This window comes from Anopheles maculipalpis, chromosome 2RL, assembly GCF_943734695.1.
Source record: "Anopheles maculipalpis chromosome 2RL, idAnoMacuDA_375_x, whole genome shotgun sequence".
NCBI classification, from domain to species: Eukaryota; Metazoa; Arthropoda; class Insecta; order Diptera; family Culicidae; genus Anopheles; species Anopheles maculipalpis.
In genome coordinates, this window is record NC_064871.1 from 4,161,069 (window position 1) to 4,184,580 (window position 23,512).

The 23,512-nt window shown below is 45.0% G+C and overlaps 3 protein-coding genes across 3 annotated transcripts in view; 1 reads left to right on the forward strand and 2 right to left on the reverse strand.

Annotated features, from left to right (window-relative positions):
* The window catches only part of LOC126557619 (glycerol kinase), a 164,471-nt gene extending 143,190 nt beyond the window's left edge, over positions 1–21,281 (reverse strand). Inside the window, exons 1-10 of the mRNA XM_050213460.1 lie at positions 21,171–21,281; positions 20,826–21,084; positions 20,212–20,756; positions 19,973–20,137; positions 18,605–18,696; positions 17,764–17,877; positions 17,583–17,674; positions 17,310–17,406; positions 16,939–17,084; positions 16,771–16,867 (exon numbers count right to left, since the gene is read on the reverse strand). Coding sequence (XP_050069417.1) covers positions 16,779–16,867; positions 16,939–17,084; positions 17,310–17,406; positions 17,583–17,674; positions 17,764–17,877; positions 18,605–18,696; positions 19,973–20,137; positions 20,212–20,756; positions 20,826–21,084; positions 21,171–21,239 — 1,668 coding nt within the window. The 5' untranslated portion in view covers positions 21,240–21,281 and the 3' untranslated portion in view covers positions 16,771–16,778. The remainder of the gene's footprint in view (positions 1–16,770; positions 16,868–16,938; positions 17,085–17,309; positions 17,407–17,582; positions 17,675–17,763; positions 17,878–18,604; positions 18,697–19,972; positions 20,138–20,211; positions 20,757–20,825; positions 21,085–21,170) is intronic.
* LOC126560000 (prostaglandin E2 receptor EP4 subtype) lies at positions 6,483–8,861 on the forward strand. The gene is made up of 5 exons (XM_050216161.1): positions 6,483–6,730; positions 7,691–7,907; positions 7,979–8,162; positions 8,255–8,523; positions 8,607–8,861. The coding sequence occupies exons 1-5, from the start codon at positions 6,483–6,485 to the stop codon at positions 8,859–8,861; spliced, it is 1,173 nt and encodes a 390-aa protein (XP_050072118.1).
* Positions 10,849–13,467, reverse strand: LOC126560001 (uncharacterized). The gene is made up of 5 exons (XM_050216162.1): positions 13,407–13,467; positions 12,707–13,036; positions 12,117–12,631; positions 11,356–12,036; positions 10,849–11,298 (listed from the first exon to the last, which is right to left on the reverse strand). The coding sequence occupies exons 1-5, from the start codon at positions 13,465–13,467 to the stop codon at positions 10,849–10,851; spliced, it is 2,037 nt and encodes a 678-aa protein (XP_050072119.1).
* Positions 21,282–23,512: the final 2,231 nt, after the last annotated feature.

Sequence of the window (23,512 nt, forward strand, 5' to 3'; positions counted from 1 at the left end):
TTTTCGTAGACGATATCTCTTAAACGACGAGGCTTCCGGCGGACAAAACAATTAGCTCTTGGAATATACGATATAATAGAGGAATTTTCTTGCTTTTTATTTGACCCAAAGTCTCTTGGCTGTTCCTCCTGCTTTGAAATCTATCCTAGCGATTTCTAGAACATTTGTTTATTAAATTTTGCTCGTTGCTAGGCTGAAAGAATTCGACAATCTCTTGGCGAATCATTCCTAGTACCGAACGTTGCTTAAGTGAGAATTCGATATTAACTCGCTAGCATCGAATTTAATGCAAAGTTTCAATTCGATAAGCATTTCATACAGTTTTTCCTTTTTCCTTCCTGCAAATCATCGATCAAACGAATCGACAACAATTCTTTAACTTTTCCATCAAACAGATATTCGATCATTTTCTACCGCATCGTTTGGCCATCAAGAACGAGTCAATTAGTATCCCATCGAACCGTATACACTTTTGAAGGCGGAAATGATAAGCTTTTTCATCCATATTCCACCAGCGGTGAGGTTGAGTTTTAATTTTCACGCTCATCATCACATTATATCGGTTCCTGTTCCGTTTGCAGCCTGACGAGCATGTTTTTCCATTAAATTTGCTTAAGTTGCTGCGTTGTTTGCACATACATTCGGTATCGGAAGCGGATGTTCAACGCTCTCGGCTCCTTTTTTGTGCCTGTTCTACAAGGCACACCCAGTGCGTAAATGAATCCAGCCCAAAAGTCAAAAAGGATCCGGTTCTAATGTTTTTTACACACATTGATCTTTCCATTTGATTCTTCCATTACATCCTGTCGATGCTAATGAAGTTGCCAATTTCGGCTTTCGGCTCGTACACCGGTATTATGCTCCGGAACACTCGGAAACATGGGTTGGGGAACAAGCTATTTGCAACCATCGACAGCATGATAATCACATTTCATTCAAACAACAGAAAAAAAAGCACACCCATAAACCCATAAGCACCATAAGCTCTATCTCGTGTGAGGCACTCGTTTTGTGAATGACGTTTATGACGAGGGCCACTTTCCTGCGTCAGGAATCGATTGTGTGGGCGAAAATGGTGGTTGAAATGAAGGAAAAACCAACAGGAACCGGAACTATTATTGAGACGCAGGTCAAGAAAACAGGCGCAGTCATGCGCTTAAGTGAGCATGCATTGTGGTCCTTTTCGAAGGTGTGCTCCTATTGTGCTTACTCGGAAGACATCCTCCAGGTTCAGGATCGATCGAATGGCTGCTGCTCATTGCTGGGCCGGATTACATGCGGCAGTTGTTGACATAGTGCTGAAGTGAATCGAGCCAGGAAGGGCGATCGATTTGCTGCTCGTTAAGCTGCGTATTACGATCGGCAAAGATCAGTAGATCCGGAAGGCCAACCGGAAGATTTCAGCGTTGGTTTTGTACGGTGCAGCAGACTTCATTTAAGAAGGAAAATTGAAACACATAGCAAACAGGTTGGCACACTTCCTACGCAGTTCCACGTGACCATGGATCAAGCGGATTAGCAAAAGTGGGTTTTACCACGAGGTCCACTCTTAACCTGGTCTCTGTGAGTCTGTGTGGTCTGGGACAGTCCATCAAGCTATGTTTGTAGCGATATTCCTTTTTGAAGAATTTAATTTTTTTTCAATTTAAATATTTATTTTAACCAGCTGCCATCAAACAGATGCTTTGAAGATCTACTTCACCTAACAGGTCCGAAAAATTTGATGTGCACTATGTGAACTCTTGTTTATTATCACATATTAAACAGCTCTTAAATATTGTCCCTTCCCAAGAAAAAGTTTTCTTTTCGCATTAAATTCGTACAAATCACAATGTAAACTTTCCTAAACCCTACTCTTCAATTAATCTTTCCTACCATCGTCAGAACATTTTGATGCGATAAATTGTTCTCCAAGCGCTGATACGCAACAGGCCCTTCAGCACTCAAAAACTTTCCCTTCGAACCGTACGACTAAATGATTTAAACGGGTCGATGCCGAAGAAAAACCCAAAACAAACAAACGCTCCCAATCGTGACCCGCACAAAGCTCCCATTATCGACGCCACTGTGTCGCCCCGTGTGTCAACAAACCACAAATCAACGATTGAATAAATGTGACCAAAAAAAAAAAAACTAATCCAAAACCACAACGCCACAAAAGGAAAAGACGGTGCATCTGTATCGATTTATCATCAAACGGCCACTTGCCCCCTCGGAGGAGAACTAAACACCTTTCCATCTCGTCGATGGTCAACGCAACGTCTAACCGCCTAAAGAACCACGCCACGCGATGTAAACAAACATGCGTTGCTACCCATCGCTGACCGAACCCTGGACAACGCGTCGCTCGGACGTCCTCACGGCGATCCTCAATTAAAGCGAAATTCGAAGAAATAAAAACCTTCTATCAATAAAGTATCCTCTGCCCATATTGAAGCTGCTGGCTGTGTATCCTTGAAAAAAAAACCCCTCTTAGACAAAAAAGGTGTCCGTTGCGTCCTCGCAGTAACACGGAGGAGTCGGTTATAATTTGTGTGTTGTTTGGTTGCTCAAAGAGGGAAGTTAATTTATTATCATTACACTCTGTATGGCCCCGATTCATCCTCGCTTTTGATCCTTTTGTCGGCAACGCTTGAAGGTGAAGGAAGGCAGCCTCGGGAAGGATCTCCTTGTCGACCGACGACGCTCTGTCTGGCAAGGTTTTCAATGAATCCTTGAATCGAAGGGACCGAAATGAAACGGGGGTGTAGAGTTGTTTGGTTTGTTGTACGATCGTCTTCTTGCATCGTCCATCGCCTCTACCTGCACCGATCTACCGATCGCAAACAAAGAACAGATCGCTACATCCTTTTCGCATTGGCACAGGTACAGGATAGTCATTCATTCCTTTTGCTCTGCTCGCCCATTTGCCAACCGTTTGCTACACTCAATTGTACTGGCCCATTCATGAAAAGTGTCTTCGCTTCATTCATTCGGCCTTGTTGTTCGGTTCCATTCATGGGTTCCATTCGATCAGGCCACAAAGGTCTGCAGGCGGATAGTAGTGCTGCTAGATACTCGCCCGACAATGAACATTCCAATAGTGTCCTTTCTTGCAGGTCTAGCACATAAAAAAGGACATCGTTCCGAGGTACACATGCCGGGCGGAAAATAGCTTCGCCTCAAGCTTCTGAAGGCACGACCCATTAGCCGTAACCTGTCCACCCTAGTTGTGTCCCAACACCCGCTGCGCTTGGTGACAAAACCCACCGTCCATCTTCGGAGGACGCGAGCTTCATTCCCTCGTTCACTTGACTTTGGGACCATTCCCATTCCCCTGGAGCGTTTCTGGAGTGGGTACCAGCGCTATTGGATTTGAATTTGTCACCACCCGCCGTGCGGTGGAGGAATGCAGAATTTGAATGGAAAAGTGTAAGGAGTCCCTCCATTTTGCACCGCAGGACATTCGCTTCCTTGTTGTTGCAGATGATGTAAAAAAAAATGGTAACCTGGAACACGTTAGACGACGAAATCGTGGGAACGTTATCTAGTTTGTTTGGTGAAGAGTCACCTTAATGTGCATGCAATTTTCAGTCCAGGTCCAAAGTCCTCAAGAGATACAATGGCAAACTGCTTCATCACGTTGGTCGAAAGGTTGCGGAGGTGTTGTCCATAGGAAACAACATACTCATCCATATCCACAAGCGCTATACTTGCGGGAAATACTTTGATGAACATTCATTCTTAGAAGAAGATTACGAAAATTCTCTATGTTTAGTTGATCAAGCAGTGATCTCAAGTGATCGAGTTTCTACAACTCTGGAAATCGAATATAACTTCGCCAGACTTAAAACCTGAGGATCAATTGGCAGAGGTAAGAGTCTTCCACCAAAAAAAAAAAAACCCTCAAACTTCCCAAATTCCCACAGGACCGATTGACGGTGGTGCAAAATCCGTACTTCCTTCCTATTTTTTTTTTGGGGAATTCTGCGAATGACAGGTAAGATCTTTGTTTCTCCCACGCTAACCCTATTGACTGACCGCTTACATTTTCTCAGTGGAATACTTTCTTTGCAAAGGCAGCAATAAAGAACGTAGCTTGCGGGATTTCTCAGCATCAAAACCTCGACGGGTTTCAAAAGACATCCTAATAAGCTTCCAATATGTTAGGAAGTGGTTGAAGTCTTTATCATTCTTTGCAACAAGACCGATCACTGGCGGGAGACGTTTATTCCTGCGCAGTCAGTTCTCAGCAATCGCATAAAGGCTTACACAACTTCAGTTGAAGTTAGATTTACAACCCCTTATGTTCCGAGGGCATCAAAATAACAGCATGAGTGATGTAACAAGGAACCGATTGATGCTTCTTCTGATGAGGAAAAGAACTCTACCGACCTTTTTCCAGAACGCTGCAGCTTGTTTGAAGTTGTTTTTATTGCCATCATCAGGACCACCACCAGCAAAAGGTGAGCTGTTGACCATGGTACAGCATAAAATGGCCCTTCGAGCCAGGAGATCTCGCTCCAGCTGAGTCGGACCTTATTCCACTCGAAAGGCGTGTCGAAATTATAAGCCCCCTACCTATTCCTTACACGCGCACAACGATGCTTCCGAGGCCGGTGTTCGTTCCGGTCGATTTTCCGTTCACACCCGGTCATCCTTCTATTCGACGCGGCGCGGCCGAGGACTTTGGCGGTTCCTTTCTATCCTTGCTCAGCTTTCATGCTTACTCACCCGGGTTAGAGGCACTCAACGGAAATAGGAAAAACATCCTCTTTAATCCAATTAACGATGAAATTAAGATAACAAACAAATTTCATTAAAATTATAAAATGATATCAAATTAAATTCGTCACGACGGTGCGTATTGGGACTGGGACCAAACCACTCGCTTGCTTTACTCTTCGGTTGTTGTTAGCAACGCCAGTTTTTTCGATAAATAGTCCATGCTGTCATGTGTAACCATAGCGACTTACAGGAGGAAACACGATGGAAAGCAAGAAAGATTACATCTAATCGAGATCACATGACGATCGATCGATCTGTTTACTTTTCACAGGCTTCTCTAGAATCGGTTTCTGTTTGTCTTGTACTTGTGTTTACATGACCGACCCTTTTTCTGTTTTTTTTTTTTTCGTTGTCAACTGATCAAAAGCATCCCGGTAAGGTACATCGTGGGGATTGTTTTTTTTTTGTCTCGCGTGTGTCAATAGCTGTCGGCAATCGATCACAAATCCTCCTCCAAGCGTACGATCACATTCTTTTTTTTCTTACTTTTGTACTTGGAATCATCGATTTTTTTTTTAGTTCCGGAAGCTGAATAGAGGTAAAACCAAAATATTTTTATAGCCTCCGAGTTAATCGTATCCTTTCACACGGTAGGTTGCTCGATAAAGTTCGACTCGAACTTCGAAGCCAATCAACAGGTCATTCTTGCAACCGAACACGATCTCAACTTCTGATAGTGACGACTTAATGACAAGGTCACTCAATCGATGAACTAGAATGCTTTTTCTAGTGGAAACTCCCACCACCAATTCCGGAGCGTGTGAACAAGCTGCTTAACTAGACACTTCGTCTAGAAGACCGGAAGCACTAAACAAATCGCAATCGCTTCTTTATGACCACACCCCTTAACTTCCCTTCTCATGAACGATTCAGTATTCGTGGCGTGCAACGCTCCAGTAACAACAGCACCATTAATAGGGTCCGATTGCCGTTTTCGGCACCAGTTCGCATTCCAAATTCGTCCCATCCGCAGCACATCGAGACAGCGACAAATAGTGCACCAATTCGCCGACCGACATGGATCGATTTTGCATTCTTATCTTTAAGGGTACGCCAGCGGATATTGTGTGCCGATAGTGAGTTCTGCAGAAATTATGGAGAGCAAAACTGTAAAACAATGCACATCCAGGAGGAGAGAAAAAGAGAGAAAATAAAGAGAAGACTGAAGGTGATAGAATGTAGCGTGTTGCAATTTAATTTAAATACAAACGATCAATAAAGCTAGTTCAACGATCATCAACAACGCCATGTGCTGCTTGAAGACGGGAAGAGGGGAGGGAGGGGGGGGGGTCCATCCTTTGCTTAAGTGTATCTCCCAATCGATTCTTCCCACCCACCCAAACTACAGGCAACCATCGCGAAAGACTCCCTGGCGTGTCGAACATTTACGCGGTTGCGTTGCCGAAGAGACGCGCTCAGTAACGCTTCTGGTTTGATGCCGTGCGGATGGCACGAGCAAACGCGCGCGCGAACAGTCTTCAAAGTCCTCGAACAGACAAAGTTGAAGCCTTCAAGTTGTCTCGTTGTGTTTAGGGAGTGTCACTTTTTGCAGAGAGATAACACAAACAAAACACAATCATCATGAAGTTCGTCGCCACGAAACAAAAAGTTTAAAGTGAACAGTTCGTTATGCGCATTGCCTAACTTCAGGGTGCTTTCCTAGCAACGATCAAGCGTGATAGAAATCTAGTGTGATACAAATCCAACCACCAAAAATGTCCTTCAATGGGACAGTTCCGGAGTACACAACGATCGTGTCGGCAGCACTGCTCGCAACAGCGAACATCACCGATGAAGGGGCCGGTGTACTTGCCGGCAATCAAACACAGAAAGCACCAACGCTAGCCACACCCTGCATGGTGATAGTGATGCTTTCGTACATTTTTGGCTGCGTTGGGAATCTGATTGCCCTCATCCATCTGTGGCGCAACGTACGCAACACGAAACATGCGCTAATGCTGAAGTAAGTTCGAGAACAGCGTTGCGCGGTACTTTACATGCCAGGCACGTTCTTGCTGCCTGAGATCACACACCGGAGCAGGCCGGCCAAATATCCGGCTATGAGTGCAAACATTCAGCTCCATTCAGCTTTTAGTTCTTTAAAATTCCGAACAAAGCTATCGAAGACTAGCGGAGACGCGCAACATAACGATTGCAATTAGTGCTTCTATCAAAAACCACTATTATTGGCCGCTAGCTGTGCCTGTCGGCAATTAATTGTTGCCCGTAAGCCGTCCAAACAGCTATGATTGATAGACATAAAAACACACATTCACTACTGGGTAGTGAAAAGGAGCAATAGAGGCAGGGTGCCGCCACTAAGGCGAAACGGAAAATCAATATCACTGAAGCGATAAACCGTTTTATATAGCCGACACATTTAACGCGGCTGCAGACCGTGTCCCCAAGTGAAAGTTGCTTGCAGTTCGAACTGTCCTTTTTCACGCAAGTTTATCACATTTTGGTAATTAAGGATCAAATTACAACGCGATTTTTTGGGGGCAATCAGTGTTTCGGTACGGATATGTGTGGTGTTGAAATGTTTGAGCAAGCAATCAAATTCATGTTTGTGTAAGACATGATTTTGCTCACAAAATGGAATTTCTTGCCAACTTAAATTTCAATGAATCCTTCTGCCGATTTTTCAATAAATAAGTTAAAGCATAGCTGTTTTTTTTTTGTTAGAATTAAAGACACGACGTATGACGACGATTAAATGGCTCTGCGTGATCGGCGCTTAGCTAGCAAGCTTAGCAAACCTCGCCCGCCAGTCGTGCGATCGAATCCCGTTATTTGATTAGGAAACGGTTTTCAATGAGTACTTGATTTTCCATTTGAAGGAGGGTTTTGGGAAGATTAATTAACAGTTTGTGAGGTTTACCATAACATCTCTCGCTCTCTCATCTAATTTTCCCTCACTCAGATGTTTGCTTACAAACGATCTGATTGGGCTAAGCGGCATGTTTGTCCAGATGTGTTTGCATCTCTACATGCCGGCCGACGTGATACAGTCGAACATGCACAATTTTTGCATCCTGCGCGTAATTTGGCGTGTATTTGGCATCAGTTCCGGTTGCGTGGCGTTCGTCATGGCCTTCGAACGCTACATAGCGCTGGCGAAACCATTCTTCTATCATAAGGTAAGCCCTCGCGTGCAAATGTATAATGGCACTAATAACAGGACGAAAACACGATGCTTCCCTTCGCACAGTACGTAACGGATAATCTGATCCGCAAATCGATCTTCATCCTGTGGGGTATCGGGGCGTTCATCACGTTTCTGCCACTATTTGGCTTTGGCGTTTACTTCGACGAGCGGAAGAAAACTTGCGTACGCTACCGTAGCGCAACCGAACCGATGGACGTGGCGTACGCGTATCTCTTCTTCATCGTTGGTAAGATCGATCGTTAAGCCTCCTTTTACTTAGCTAGCTCATTATTGATCCTCCCGGTTTGTGTGTGTTTCTCTTTTTACTTTCCCTCAAAGGAACGCTGCTCTGCGTTGGCATAGTGATTTGTAATCTTAGTGTAAGGAAGGTGTTGTATCGATCGCACCGTAAAATGTGCCGCCAGTTTGGCACGATCAAACCAACACCGATGCTGAACCGATCAATGAGCCAAACGCCTAAATCGTCCAGCTTTACCGATTCCAATATAATGCGTATGTTCAACGAGCCCACGACGGAGGAAATACGCTTCGCCAAGCTGATGACCGTACTCAGTGTGTTCTTTCTCATCTGCTGGCTTCCTCAGATGGTTAGTAAAGGGGACGATGTGTCCTACCGGCGCATCCATATGAACAACACAGTTTCATTCTCCGATTGTTCCTGCTTTTCCAGATCTCAATCATCTTGTTGCAACAGCTCAGTGTTGCGATGAGGCAGAAGCTATCGTGGGTGTTCCGAGTGTCCGATATACTGATCTTGGTGCACTTTATGCTCGATCCTTACATTTACGTGCTGCTGAAAAAGAGTCGCCGAAGCGATCTACGCACCATGATCCGGTACATGTTTAGTCGCAATCAACGGTTCAACATCGTCGATGCTGCACTGTCACCGATGCAAAAGTCGACCAACTCATCACCGCTTCCGTAGTCATTTCTCTATAAAATCTTGATGCCAGTGATCTGTAAGAAAAGAGGAGCGAGGTGAATTCAGATATCGAGAATAAACCGTTTATTTCGAAGTAATGGTATATATCTTCTCACATTTTACCAACAAAAAAAAAAGAAACAATGTAACCGTCGTTTGTTAGCTACAGTTGTCTAATACCTTTATTTCAATGTAAATATTATCACTAGGATACTTCACCCACGAGAAATAGAGTTCGTCACTACGTTTGTTTTCTTGACTCAATACTCGGAACACGACCGGATAGGAGAATGGGAAAATCAGCTGTCTTCAACGTTTTTACACACTCTTCTGTGTTGACAGGGGCTTCTTGATGCAGCACAAATTGCATACATTCAGGCGTATTTCACACAGTCATGTGAGAAAACAACGTCTATAGGTATGCTAAAAGCGTTACAAAGTTACCTTCGTAGATTTGAGTTATGTCTGTGCCAGCTCCCTCTTTCTCTCTCTCTCTCTCTCTCTCTCTCTCTCTCTCTTTTGGTTTGGAATCGTCCAATAGTTGTACCCTAAATATCCACCACATAAGGTGCAGACGGTGGCTACAAATGTGTTCAAATTGGATAAACAAGTTATAGGAGTAAAAAGTGTGTCTGTCTCTCTGTTTTTTAGTTTGCCCGTGCATATGAGATTCGCTAATTACAACACGCTCTAGTAGACTGAAATGGATTATGTTTAAACGGCCAGACCCATACACTACAGAGTGCCAGCGTTCAGATTGGGTAGAGAGGGTAGTAGTATAAATTGATATATTCGATTAAGACGGTCGTTCACGGTGATGATTGATTATTCCTCAAGCGCGACTCAGCTGCTCCTTAGTTCGCACACACTCACAGATCTTTCGAGCCGGTGTGTTATATGTTGGTTTGTGTTAGAATATCGTTTGTACTATCAGTGGCAAAGCACCAATAAAAAGGAAACTTCACTTGTTCACGGTTACTTGTGCTTGTTTGGTTTCGCTTACGAAATCCAACCTGATATCAACTGTTTTTTTTTTTTCAACTGGAGGACCTGCGTTTCGGTTTGGAGTGTTTTGTAAGAATAATTTCTAATCTTTCCACCCGATGATCGTTCACTTCGTCCTCAATGTTTGACGCTATCGCCATTTCTAGACACAAGGGAGGAGTTAAAACGGGTCATTCGTCTGACGGTGTACTCATTGCAGTTTATATTTGTGAAGGAAATTTTCCAAACTATTCTTCCACCAATGTATAAGATATTGCTTAAAACATTCACCGAACTGGTGAAGAGTGTTACTGTGTGGCTACATGATCGTGGATAAAATTACCATTTTTGGTTTAAATGAATGATTTGAATTTAAAGTTGTGCACAATTCTTGATTCTCTTGTGTAATCTAAAGGCTTCAGAATTATTTTAAAATTTTAATGAAACAAACACACTAGAGTCAACCAACTAAAAAAAAAACAAGCCACATTATTTACAATTGAAAGCAGTATTAATAAATAATGTCTCAATTAAACGGACCTTCAAACGAACAAATAAGATAAATCATCAAGCTAAAGCTAAGTAAGTACATTCGAATTTTAAACCTTCTTAGTTTCCACAATTTATCATTCAAAACCTATTCTCACTTCGTGTTAGATAGACTTTTAAATGGTATTGGTAAGTTTGACAACTGGTAAAGAAGAGCAATGCTTTCGCATATACGCAATGCATCTAGAGAAACGATCGAGTGATGATCGGGAACAAGCTATCCGCTACATCTTTATCACAAAACTAAATGCTAACGTCTGAATGTCCGATCTAAGATCAGCCCGGACGCAGCCATAAACGTGTTTCACAACTTGCTAGGAGTGTATCGTGCCTTGATATGGTTCCGGTTCCAAAGATTCCCTTTTATCCTTAGGGAACGATCACGTATTGTCCTATGTTTTTAGCGCGATCGTTACAATTCCAAACACAAAAACATCTTCCCCTTACCGCCTTCACCTCAATTGCTGATCGTACTGATACAGTCAGCGTTCTTCGTTTCGTGCAAATGGTAAGCACCCAAATCAATGCTCGACTCCCAAGACATGGGCACGTTCGTCGTGCCGATAAAGTTACTGTAAAACAGTGGTTGCTGCTGCTGCTGCTCGTCTGTGATGGAAGTAGCCGAGAATTTGCGCGGTACGGTAGCAACCGTGGCTCCGGAACCCTTCATCGACGCACAAACGGTAGAACTCGGACTTATTACAGTGGATCCACTGTTGGAAGCACAAAGCAATGGAATCGTATCGGTGCAGACGCTTGTCTGCGTTGCGTCGTTATCACCTCCGGGTCCAATCGTACCATTTAGTGACTCGCCACAGGATGCGATCTGCTGGCTTTCGAGTGTTTTCTCCATGGTGGAGCTCACGTACGGGCAAACGTTAGAGGAACGTACCAGCATGCACCAATTCTAGAAGGGAAACATAAAATGACTCGAGTGACCGAGAGGATCTTCTGGCACACTTACCAAGATATTAAAACTGATGGCAAATATGACTGGCATCACACAAGAGTGAACATTCTCCAGGGCGATTACCTCCAGGAACCAGCACACGGAGAAGATCGGTTGGAAGAACAGTCCAAATTTGATCGCCTTCTTAAACTCGGTAAAGTCCTGCACATCTGATGCCATGCTCGGTGTGGTAAGTTCCGCGAGTGACAGCTGTCCCAGATCGATCCGTGTGTCGTAACAATCGAACGAACGCTTGGTCGCATTCATCGCATACTGACTGGCAGCTACCGTAGACATACCCGTAGTAACTGGTTGTGGCAATGTCACGACGGAGTGACGATTGGCACATTCGGCATACTCCTGACAGCACACAGCGTTCCGATCTTTTACCTGTTCGAGCTGAGGATAGCTATTGCTGCGACACACCATAGCCATATTAACGCCAGCCAGTGATGGCAACCGAGGATAGATAATGTCATTGCACTTGGACGTAGTTTCGATGATACTTTCAATGCTTTCGCAGAGCAGCTCCGTCTGCTTGGTGGAGATACGCTTGAGACTCAGCGTACCCAGTACGGTGGTAAGAATGATCAGGAACGATATCGGTACCATAAAGCTTACGATCATACCCTTCTGGATCGACATCCAGCAGTATCGGTGTACCTCAAAACGATCGATTGACGAAGCGTACGAGAACTGTGTGTGTGTGATACGAGAGAAGGAAGAAAAATTGTTTGATCTTTGCCAGAGAAGAGGTCGCTCTCTTAGGCACTTACCAAAACATATACCGCCGGAATTCCGTACCCCATCAGGTAATGGTACTTCAACTTCGGTATACACTCATTCGCAATCAGATCGTAGATCACGTAGATGTAGATGAAGCACCAGATACTCGTGCTCAGATGCAGATAGTGTAGCAGTAGCGCAATCAACTCACAGCGGATCACATTCCGCGTTGCCTGAACGCCCAGAATGAAGGACAAATTGGATGCGATCAGTGCGAGCAGCAGATTCAGACAGATCGGATAGAACGCATTAAAGTGACGGAGGCGTCGATTTCGCAGAAACAGTATGATGATGGTCAGTATCTGAGGTGCTAGGGCAAAGACGGCTCCAATCACAATCACATTACCACCGAGATCTTTGCGCAGATTTCCATTGGTACCGTAGTAGATGTACATAATGTTGTCGATGAAATCGTGCCCCTTCATGTCGTTGTTTAGATTATCGAACGAACTTTCATCGTCGGTTGTGTGGGCCTGTGGCGATTTGCGTAATGATTTTGAGGAATCTAGGATCAAGGAAAATTAGATTGATCGGTAGACTTTAAGGAGCGCTCACAGCATTGCTTTCGCCCAATACTTACAAACTTTTATCACATTCTCTTCCCCTGGGTAACGGTTCCGTTTCATCGTGCTCTTGTTAATGAAGGAAGCGTAAATTTTGTCCGGATCGGGAAAGATGTCCGGTGGTCGCGTTACCTCTCCATTCACTGTAGCCGTGCGGGCCGGTGTTTCTTCCGGTATTGGCAGTCCGCCCAACGTCATGCCCGTTTCGTAGTCAGACGTTTTAGTGCCACCGTCGTAGTCGTAGTAGATCGGTTCCATAATATCTCCGGCCGGACGGGTGAAGTTGATAAAATCGTTTATGAATTTCGTTTCGTAGTTGGCAAACTTGGCCCGTATTCCTTCACCATCTGTGTTGTTATTTGAAATACAACGAGAAATAGTTGTCAGAAGTTTCAATTCTAGCAGGAAGTATAAGACACCTAAAGGTAGGCAACAGTGAGCTGATGAGTATACGGCTCGTCTAAGTATCAGGAACAAAATTTGTACATCTAGTTAGCATAGCCTGTTGTCATCCACAAACTATTGCTAGGTTGCAGACGTTCCTTAGTCCTCAATTTTCCAACAAACTAAGCCCTAAATAATTCTTAAAGCCACAAAAACATGTGCCTCGAATTTAAAGCTGTCATGTGCAAGCAAGCGAAAGTCCCGGAACGGAAAGGCTTTTATCTTGTACCATTCATTATTAAATATTCTTCTGCCATAACAATGACCCCGTACCGTACAACGATACGAACGACAATTGCAATTCTTTCTCGCCCACTCCACACTGCACAACCATTGGGAGCTGGCATATCTTTCTGTTGCTGCAAATCATGCAATTATATTTCCGATAAAGTGCATTACAGTTGAGTGCATTCCAAAAATACCGCTTCAAAACTAGGACGCCGTGCTCCACCAGGTCCTCGGGAAGGAGTACAGGAGCACACAAGAGGAGGGCAGAACATTTATTCCCTATTCTCGGGGCTATTCTCATGTCTCATTCCGCTTTTGTACTGTACTTTCATTCATGCATTCATTCATGCTTCTGCATCTACATTTCCTCCGGGAGCTCTCCAGCCAGCCGTTGTTGCGGCATTCAAGTAGCGAAGAATACGGCTCTCGCCCACGGCCGGCTATCAAAGGAACAACAAGCTCGCGAACAGCACATTCAAGCAGAGGATGGGAGGGATTGTCCCCAAGCCTGTGCTTGATTCGTTCGAAATTGTCGAGTCTCCGCAGCAGTGCTCTACTAGTCCCTACACCTCAGAGAAGTGGGTTGGCAAGGGTTGGGCGAGTGTACTCGTTTAATGTGTAACGTACTTGTCACGTACCGGTTGCGAGCGCCCTAAGGATATTGAGTGTTTGCAGGTGTGTCTAGCGAACACCTCTGCAGATATACATTGTTTCTTCTAGCTCTATGGAATCCTTTATAGGGGCCATTTCGAACTCAATTCTTTGTGGTTTTTTTTTTGCAAATACCTCACTGGTGGCTATTGGTAGACCTTTGCCCAAAATGACCCTCCTATTCTCCTTCCTTTATTCGAAAATTGATCAAACACATATCAGCTATCGAAGCGCGTTTGGATTTTGCGTTAGCAGGTAAATTCTAATTTTGTACGTTTTTATGCCTCCAACAATTCCAAATGGTGGAGCAAAATTGATTTTTTTGGCGTATACCAGAGTGCGATTTACGATTTAGGAATCGTGACGCAAGGAGATGGGTGAGGGTCTGTTTATTGCACCCAGACGCCATCATCAAATCGCGTTCCGGAGAGTTCCAAGGGGTTAAGCCGTTAAGTGTTATAAGCCCGTAAAGCTATGATACTGTGCTTTCGAGTCGAGGTTACTGATGATGGGAAGAATGTGTTGACAGCTCAGCCACTCTTCCATTTTCTGTCCTGCGAACCGCGTGAAGCAACAAGAGCACGGGTTGAAGAACCACAAACACACAGACACACACACACATACATCGTGTGCACGGTAGTTACTTATGCATGCAAATTGAATCCAGTTCATTTCTCCAGGCGAGCTCATTGTTGCCTCGCAGATTACAAGCGTGCCTTTGCCTTGGCCCCGATTGGCCCACCCCGTTTATACTCACGTAGCTGGCCGGAAAATTGCAGCCACAGCAGCAGCAACGTCGGTAGTACAATCCTTGATTGTGGCATGATGATGTCGTCGGCTACTAGATTCCGGATGTACAGCACTAGCACAGAACGGGAACTTGGGATAAGGATAGCGGAAGCGGATAGCGATCAGGCACCAGGATTCGAGGAATCAGTTCACCGGGTGAGAGGATTCAATTAAAAACACCCGCACTATCAGTCGGTTCACATCTCACAATTACTTCGTCTCCATTTTACTCACGTACGCTCTTCTGCAACCCGCGCTCTTTATCCTGTATTGTAAACACATCAACTGGTGTACGCACAACCATACACACACGCATACACACGCTGTACTGGTACTACTGGAAGACAAACGACAGTAACGTAGACACAGTAGGCAGGCACAGCGCTTTTCGTTGGCAAGCTTTTAGGTCATCAGGACTCTCCCGTCTATCGCCGATACCATTCGCTCGGGTTGTTCTGGTTTGCCCACTGCTGCTTAGGTCATACCCGTTGCGTTCCCTCACGCGATACGCATAATCGATACTGGGCGCCTTGCGCTCGTGTGTCGAGTAATCCGGGACGTTCCGGGTGCGTTTATCACATTGACACTTGCTGCTATGATAAAACTTTTCATCTTATATCCTGCTTTTCACCATCGTTGAAGAGTTCCTTTTCACCATTATCACACACCTCCGGATGACATGGACCGCAGCGCCTCGCCACAACGACAAAGGAGGACGACTACTGCTTCGCTATCCGTACGCTTACCGACTGACAAGCGGAGTGACTGTTCCTTGTGAGTTTGCTCTGACCGAGAAACATACTTCCGGTTTTTGTGCTGGTGTTCGTGTCAGGATACTGGGTTCTCTAGTTCCGTCCGTAGCGCGCTTTGAACACAACAGTATCAGTGTTGAGTGTATGTCAACCATGCGTCTCCATCGCTGCTACCTAGCAACCACCGAAAGCTTCACCAATCCACGCGTGAGTGCGCTCACTGTCTCTGTCTCTCGCGCCAGGCGCGGTGGTGAGTGACCACGAGGCGAACCATTCGGCATCACAACCGATGAGCGAGTAAGAAAAATACAGTCCGTTGCGAAAAACAATGCACAATATTGAATTCAAATTTTCAAATTCTTTTTATTTTATTACTTTGAAATTACGGCCTTATTGCTTGACATTTCTTTCTTGCTACAAACACAAATCTTTTTCATTTGGCAACTAGCGATTTTTTATTACAAAACCGATGAAAAAATCAACAAACATTCTTTAACTATTTATTTAAATTTAAGCTAATATTTATTCGTCATCTTTCGAAAAAAATGTTTATTTTAATTACATTAGGCCCTCCCCTGGTCACAAACACAACAATTTAGTAGTGTTTCTGTCCTTTAAAGTACGTGAAGGAAAAAAATCGTCTATTCTAAAAAAGATAGCCCATAAATAACAATTTAAAAAACAAACTCGCCGCTCGTTATTCCAAACAGAGTGGAAAAAAATAAACAAAACTCCAGTAACGATACAAATCTACAATCTAGTGGGAGGCAAATTGGAATTGGAACTAGCACCTAGCCTAGCCTAGCCTACTGTCGCCGGCGTCTCCATATCGTACGTTCCGCATTACGATATAATATCTATGGAACGCGTCATTTAACTTCCCGTGTTTAAGCACTGTGTTTTAGCCATTGTTGGAATATGTTCGGTGTTTGAGCGTCTCTCGTTTTCTACTGTGCTAGATGTAATTGTAATTTTTTGTTACCGTAATTTACTGTACCTATGCAGGTATAAAAGTATCAAACAAAGCATGGAAAACCTGAGTTAAGTTAGCTTATTTTCAAACACAAATTTCCAACCGGAATCGTTGATTGTTGCTCTTAGCGTACTTAAAATAGCACCGTGCGCTGTGTCTTTTTGTCAGCGAATGTGGGTGTGTGTTCCGAAATTCCGGAACTGTTAACAATTTAGCAGACTAGTGTAGACGATACGGTCGGGACGCACTCACTCACCGCCGTTGCGAATGGACCAACATCAGGAAGCTGGTGGCAAGGAACAGTCCAGCCGGAATAGAGGCCAACAAGCTGTAACGTTCGTCTGGAAAAGAAATAAAAAAAAAGCAGATATTAGGCAGATGGCTTTGCAAAGGAATTTTCCGGCCGACTTACCCGTCATAGCTTCACTCTTCTTCGATACAGCCCAGCCCAAACTCCGCTGGACCGCCATTTTCCACTTGGTGTACCGTGCATTCCGTTCCTCTTCGGTCGTCGTCGGGAGGAATGTTTCGTGGTGTGATTGAACACCTGTGTAACCGCTGCGGAAATCGTAAAGCACAAACACAAACCCGTTTTATCTATCTCAAAGCGTATTATTGGAGCAACAAAAGCTAAAAAAAAAACTATCGGAAAACCTCCCACTCGACAGTAATAAAACAGGGTACTCTTATCGCATGGTGGTGGCACATCGGTAGTGGGAAATTAATTATTCTACCCCGCAGGGCAATATAAACACACACACATGCATGCATGCATTCACTTACCGGATTTCCGCTTCCAGCTTGTACAAGTCCACACCGTTCGCCTGTGCTGCGGCCATCGCGGTACCGAGTGCGGCCGGATCGTGTACCTCTGTTCTCACTGCCGGTTACAAACAAAATGACAACACAGTCAATCAGAGTCAATCGTATCCCAAAAGCACAGCGGCGTAAAACCCCCCCTCCGACAGATCACGACTAGCGCGCGCGCGAGTGATAATACGTAACGTATTATCGCGAGCTTTCGTTCGGTTCGGTGTCTCGACGACCACTACTTACGCACAGGAATGCCACCCAAATCTGCCTGCAGCTGCATTAGGAGACTGTTGCTCGCCATACTACCGTCCGCGTGTAGCTTGTTGAGGTTAATGCTGTATCGAACAACAACGAAACGTACAAAACTGTCTGTGTAACATAACCGGTACCGCGAATGGGGTTTACACTTGCTTGCCTTACTTACCCGCAGTCTTTCTTCATCGCTTCGAGAATGTCCCGTGTCTGGAAGCATACCGCTTCCAAGGCGGCCCGCACGAAGTGGTGCTTGGTAGTGAAACTGGTCAAACCACAAAATATGCTGCGAAAGAGACCAAAATCAAGATCGAAGCCTATGAGACGGTGTGACAAGCGCGATCGAGCGTATGTGTGTACTAGTGTACTGTCTGTCATTAAGGTGAATTAAGAAAAGGGCATGTTTAAGTCACAAAAAAACCCCCCAAAGGGGAATCACCGATCGCAGGGTTGATCTCGTGATTCAGTTTACGGAAGCAGGGAAACGTGTCTGTCTAGCGGACCGCGCTAAACGAATTAACGGTGTGCAACCTTCGTCACTACTACTACTACCACTGTCATCAACATTTTAGTGAGAAACCATTTTTAACCTTAAGCAGGAATAAAAATAGTCAATCACGAAGTCAGGCACAAACATCACGCAATTCTATACGTGACGTGCGCAAGTAGTTTCAGCTTTAGATCAAGGTCTTGAATGCGACAACATTTGTGTTGACTATATACCGAGAGTAAACCTTTTCCCCCCTAAATGAAACAACCCTAATGAGCCCTGGCATCTTGCGCTTTTCCCAATCATCATCATCATCATCTTGTCACTATCTTAATGGGAGTCCCGAACCCGCTTTTACAACCACACAACAACTGGGTGTAATATTTATTGATGGTTTCGCGATTGGTACTTGAGATGGGTCAATTCACACCCTCATCCCCTCTTGTCGTTTATAATCTAATACGATGATGATAACGGGCAGAATTTATGAGCTCGTGGAAGAAAAACAATATGCGACACTTACCCGCGCGCATCCTTTCGCCAGTAGGGCGCGTACAGTCCCGTGAATGCAGGTACGAAGTAAACATCACCCGTCGATGACACGCTGCCAGCGATCTGCAATTACAAAGTCGTTGTGTTCACGAGAAGCAATAGAAAACGTACCATTAAAAAAACAAAACAAATAGATTCAACGGTGGGAAAGATTGTTAGATGGAATATTCCATTTTGAATTATAAAAAGGAATTTTAAAACTCCTTTAAAGACTACCTTTAATTTTGATGTTTTTATACTACAATATGTACTGTTTCAAATCTCGTGTGATTTACGTCCTTCGTTTCGGTTCGGCTTGAAAGGGTCTCTCAAGTTTACACGGACTTTAAATCTACGTTTGATCGTTTACCTCACTCTTTACTTGTTGAGAAATTATCTCAACTAGGAATCAATAGCACTATTGTAACAGGTTCCCCAAGGTAGGATGATAAGCCCTTATTGTTTGTCCTCTTCCTCAATGATGTTGCTTCTGTTTTGCCGTCTTTTCTCTGTTACGCCGATGATATGAAAGTCTTTCTCCAATTTCGTTGATAGTAGATGTGCTATGAATTCCTTAACTCCAAACCCCCAATAACTATCACGTCGTCTCGTTTACTCGCTCCCGTTCTCCTATCCCTATGTACTAGACCAAGTCCAGGTCAACCGTGTTTTAATGGTTAAGGATATAAGTGTATAGTCAGACAGTGGTCTCACCTTTTGCAGAGTCCTTGGTATACCTTTTTTCACTTTGCATGATTATTAAACTAGGTGTCAACTGCTTGGACTCGAAAATCTTGAGACTCGCCGCCTCCATTATCAGGTCTTTTTTTAACAACGTCTACGTAATACGAAACTGCATGGACACGCGTCATTATTATGACATGATCAACGCGTCCGAGCCAGGCGAGTCGCTACACAATAAACCATCGTTTAGTAGAATTACGTTGTATCACGAGTTATCATTTCAAACGACTTCGAAACCTTCCTTCCACAGGAAACACAAACTTTCAAGCAAACTAGTTATTTCACTCGGACCAGCTTGCTCAGTATCACTTACGATATAAACAACCGTCAAACACACTTTTGTTGACAGATGGCGCTGACGGATTGAATCAGATGATAAGTAGTAGAACTTCAAAGAAGCATCCATTATTGCCACAAATTACTTTACAACCATCTTTTGATCTTTTCTGTTTACAAAGCGTCTGGCAATCTAATTTACATACATAAGCAACCAATTCATCGTACAATTATGCATTAAATTATCTTTATCACACCAATGATAATGCAAACCGATTACATGGAAAAAGATTCCATCCAACTAGAGCTCTCGTTTGAATGTCATTCAAATGCCACTTACCTGCTCGGAGTCCTTGATGTCCTTGATTATTTTAAGGTTATCGCGCAGCCAGTTCATGGCAACACCGGCTACCGCAACCGACCCTTCCAGCGCGTACACCGGCGGTGCATTCCGTCCCATCTGGTACGCTACTGTCGTCACCAAGCCGTGTGTTGATTGAACGCACTATAAAAGACAAATCAGATTAAACCACTCACAGGTCTCCCCTACGCTTGATCCGCACCAACCTCCACACTTACCCTCGTGCCTGTATTGTACAGCAAGAAGCATCCCCTTCGATAAGTATTCTTTGCCTGTCCCTCCTTCAAGCATCGCTGCCCGATGAGACTTGCCTGCTGGTTGCCAAGTATAGCACTGATCGGAATACCATCCAGCACACTGCTATCCTTCACCTTCCCGTAAATCTCCGACGAGCTCCGAATCTCCGGCAACATGTCCGGATGAACGGAGAACGTTTTCGTCAACAACGGATCCCAGTGCAGTGTTTCGATGTTCATCAGAAGCGTCCGGGAGGCATTGGTTACGTCCGTCACGAATGCACCACCATGTGGACCACCGGTCAAGTTCCACACCAACCACGTGTCGATCGTACCGGCGTAGCAACGTTTCTCCCGGCACGCCTTCCGTACTGCCACCACATTGTCCTTGAGCCAGTTCAGTTTCAGGGCGGAAAAGTAGGGAGAAATCGGGAGACCAGATAATGCCCGGAAATGATTGTGGTTCTGTTCCGGTAACCGGGCCAATACTCGATCGACCGTTTTATCCGTCCGTATATCGTTCCATACTGGGAAGGTGGCAAAAAAAAGTGGTTGGTCAATTTCCTACCGACGTTATTTGCTAACCTGTTCCTTACCGATGGCATTGTACAAAGGTTCTCCGGTGTTTTTGTCCCACACGACAGTCGTTTCCCGCTGGTTCGTAATACCGATGGCGGCGATATCTTTGACGAGATATCCGAGCTTTTCCACCTGGTGGCATGCTTCCACCGCACAGAGCCGTACCGCTTCCAACACTTCCACCGGATTGTGCTCAGTCCAACCGTCGCGTGGGACAATCTGCGTGATGCGAATTTGGTGCGATGCAATCTCCTCAAATTCCGGTAGTTTGAAAATCTAAGAAGAGCAAAGCAAGCGTTTCGTTACAAACAAACTTGACGCCAGCTGCAAAAGACACGTGTCAAACACGTCTCCTCCCTTACCACAAACCCCGCACTATTCGTGCCTGCATCAATCACGCCAATCAATCTGCTGCGCTCCACGGAAGCCATGCCGAATGTGTGCAGCCGCCTCTTCTTCTGCCTCTCGTTGCCTTACTGAAGCGTTCAGCCGATTGCAGCTCAGTGAATCGGACGGTCGGTCACCTCACACTGCTACCACCGACTGGCTCGTATAACTTGGCACACAGCCGCACAATTCTAGCACACGTTGTTATGTATCGACCGCCACTTCTCGTCTGTGTACGTGCGTTGCATAATGTCACACTCGCGGTCGCGGATGAATGAGGGACTTGTCCCGCGCGCTGGCTGATCCCCACTGCGTTGCACGTGTGGCTGCCACCGAAGAACCCTGCCAAGAAGGTGTGTCGTAGAACTTATCACCGTGTCCACGTTATCATGATGATGCGCTGGTCATGCAGACGAACGAACGCATGAAACTCGAGACAGCTGAGTCAGCAAACTGCGGCTGCTGCTGCTGCTGCTTGTCGCGAAAACGACATTCCTTCACTGTTATAACCGGCCTACTAATAACAGAAACAAACACATGTCTCCCCTGGCGCCCCCCAACCGTCTGTACCAACCATCCCCCCTTTTCGTCCACCATTCGTTAAACCGGCTTGGCGCGAGATCGTTGGTAATTTGTTATCACCTCTTCGTGGGGCGCCTTGAACCCCGGGGACACTTTGCCAGCGGGCAGCAAGTAAGGACGCTTATGACGCTTTGCACCTACTTTTGCTGACCATCACAACTATCCGCAGCCGCCGCCGGTCCCGGTGATGGGCGCGACAATTCCGGTGACCAACGCAAGTTCCCGGCGCTTCGGTTCCGGCCAATTTGTCTTCCTACGACACACGTTGACAGTCAGGAAGTAAGGCGAAAAAAACGCACCTCACTGACGCACGCATGTCAATTAGAACACAGATGCGTTTGTTTACATGGCGCATTAAATCAAGCGTTGTTGTATTATATTTCTTTTGGTAAAAATATTTCTGGTGCTCTTGGAAACGATAAAAAAGCCACATTAAATTAATGCACACTAATTCCAAGAGGAAAATACATCAACATTTTTAAATTATGCTTTTCTTCACAGGACGCTTTACAATAAAGCCGACTGCTGACGTCATGGAGCGATGCATACAAACCCAGCGTTCAAATTTAAATGTGGCGCGCTAGTAAGGTGTTAATAAGATAAGAAGCTCTCCAAATTGCTCACTTTTGGTAATTGATGCATTATTTTGGACCTCTTTTAATGAAATTTGTAAACAAAGCACTAAAATTTATGATACTACAGTGAAAGAAGCTCCCTTATTAGTTGCCCTAGCAAGCTCCTACGTTGCACAGATATGTGGGCTGGGCATGTCCGGACGTCATACACCGTACACAAACACATGCAAACGGCGGACGAGCCTCCAAATTGCTAGCGAATCCGGTTCGTTCGTAGAGAGTAGTAAAAAAACAAACGGCGAAAAATCACGACGGTTGGCCTACTTTCATTCAGCGAACAAAAACACCAAAAAATATAATGCGTTTCACCGAGCATGACATTTGCCGGAATTAATATTAAATTTTAAAATTGCACAATAATTTCTTCTAGCACGCGTATCCGTACGCTGCCCACGTGTGTTGCTCTCACCCGTGAAAAAGGGTAAAGGTTACCACCGCTGCTTAGACGTGACGCCCCCCGGCATTAGCTGTCCCATTATACCCAACTTGACGGTACTCGGCGGGTGCCAGTAATTGTAAAATTTTCCCGATAAGATAAGTCACCTACCAACCGGTCAGCGCCGCAATCGGACACGCCTATCGGCTATACTCCTTCGACAACTGAAGGTGATGGGGCCAAAGTACACGTTTGGCAGCGACCGGGCGCACTTTTGGTGGTTCGGTGGTTTAATTATTTACATACCGAAAGCTAATTAAATAACGCAATCGTAGAGAGGGGATTGTTCGTCGGCTTACCCTGTTGTACCCGAAACTTAATCTGCGTATGATATTCCACACGTCCGAACACACGTCCGATCGACTTCTAATAAATCGAAAACCGCGTCGCACGACCGACACTCGACAACTGAGCACTAATCGAAGATTGGTCGCTTTGGACCGTAAAACCTGGTCCTAATCTTACTACACGGCCTTGCCGCCCCGCGCATTCACATTGCTGTAGGTGCTGCCGGTGGGTTGTACGATTCGTGATAAAAAGTGGCGCATGCAATGCAGGGTCGCGTACACACCACACCGGAGGTAACAAAATCATCCGTCAAGACCCCACAATCATTAAAGGGGATTATTTGACGTCATTACCGAAGTTCAACTTTCGCGAACAT

Excerpts from the sequence above, each read along its gene's own strand:
- LOC126560000 (XM_050216161.1), top strand. The coding sequence starts at position 6,483 with ATGTCCTTCAATGGGACAGTTCCGGAGTACACAACGATCGTGTCGGCA. Across the intron at positions 7,908-7,978 it reads AACCATTCTTCTATCATAAG|TACGTAACGGATAATCTGAT; the intron begins GTAAGCCCTCGC and ends CCCTTCGCACAG. Across the intron at positions 8,163-8,254 it reads GTATCTCTTCTTCATCGTTG|GAACGCTGCTCTGCGTTGGC; the intron begins GTAAGATCGATC and ends TTTCCCTCAAAG.
- LOC126560001 (XM_050216162.1), bottom strand. The coding sequence starts at position 13,467 with ATGGTTGTGCAGTGTGGAGTGGGCGAGAAAGAATTGCAATTGTCGTTC. Across the intron at positions 12,632-12,706 it reads AGAGAATGTGATAAAAGTTT|ATTCCTCAAAATCATTACGC; the intron begins GTAAGTATTGGG and ends CCTTGATCCTAG. Across the intron at positions 11,299-11,355 it reads CCATCAGTTTTAATATCTTG|AATTGGTGCATGCTGGTACG; the intron begins GTAAGTGTGCCA and ends TTTCCCTTCTAG.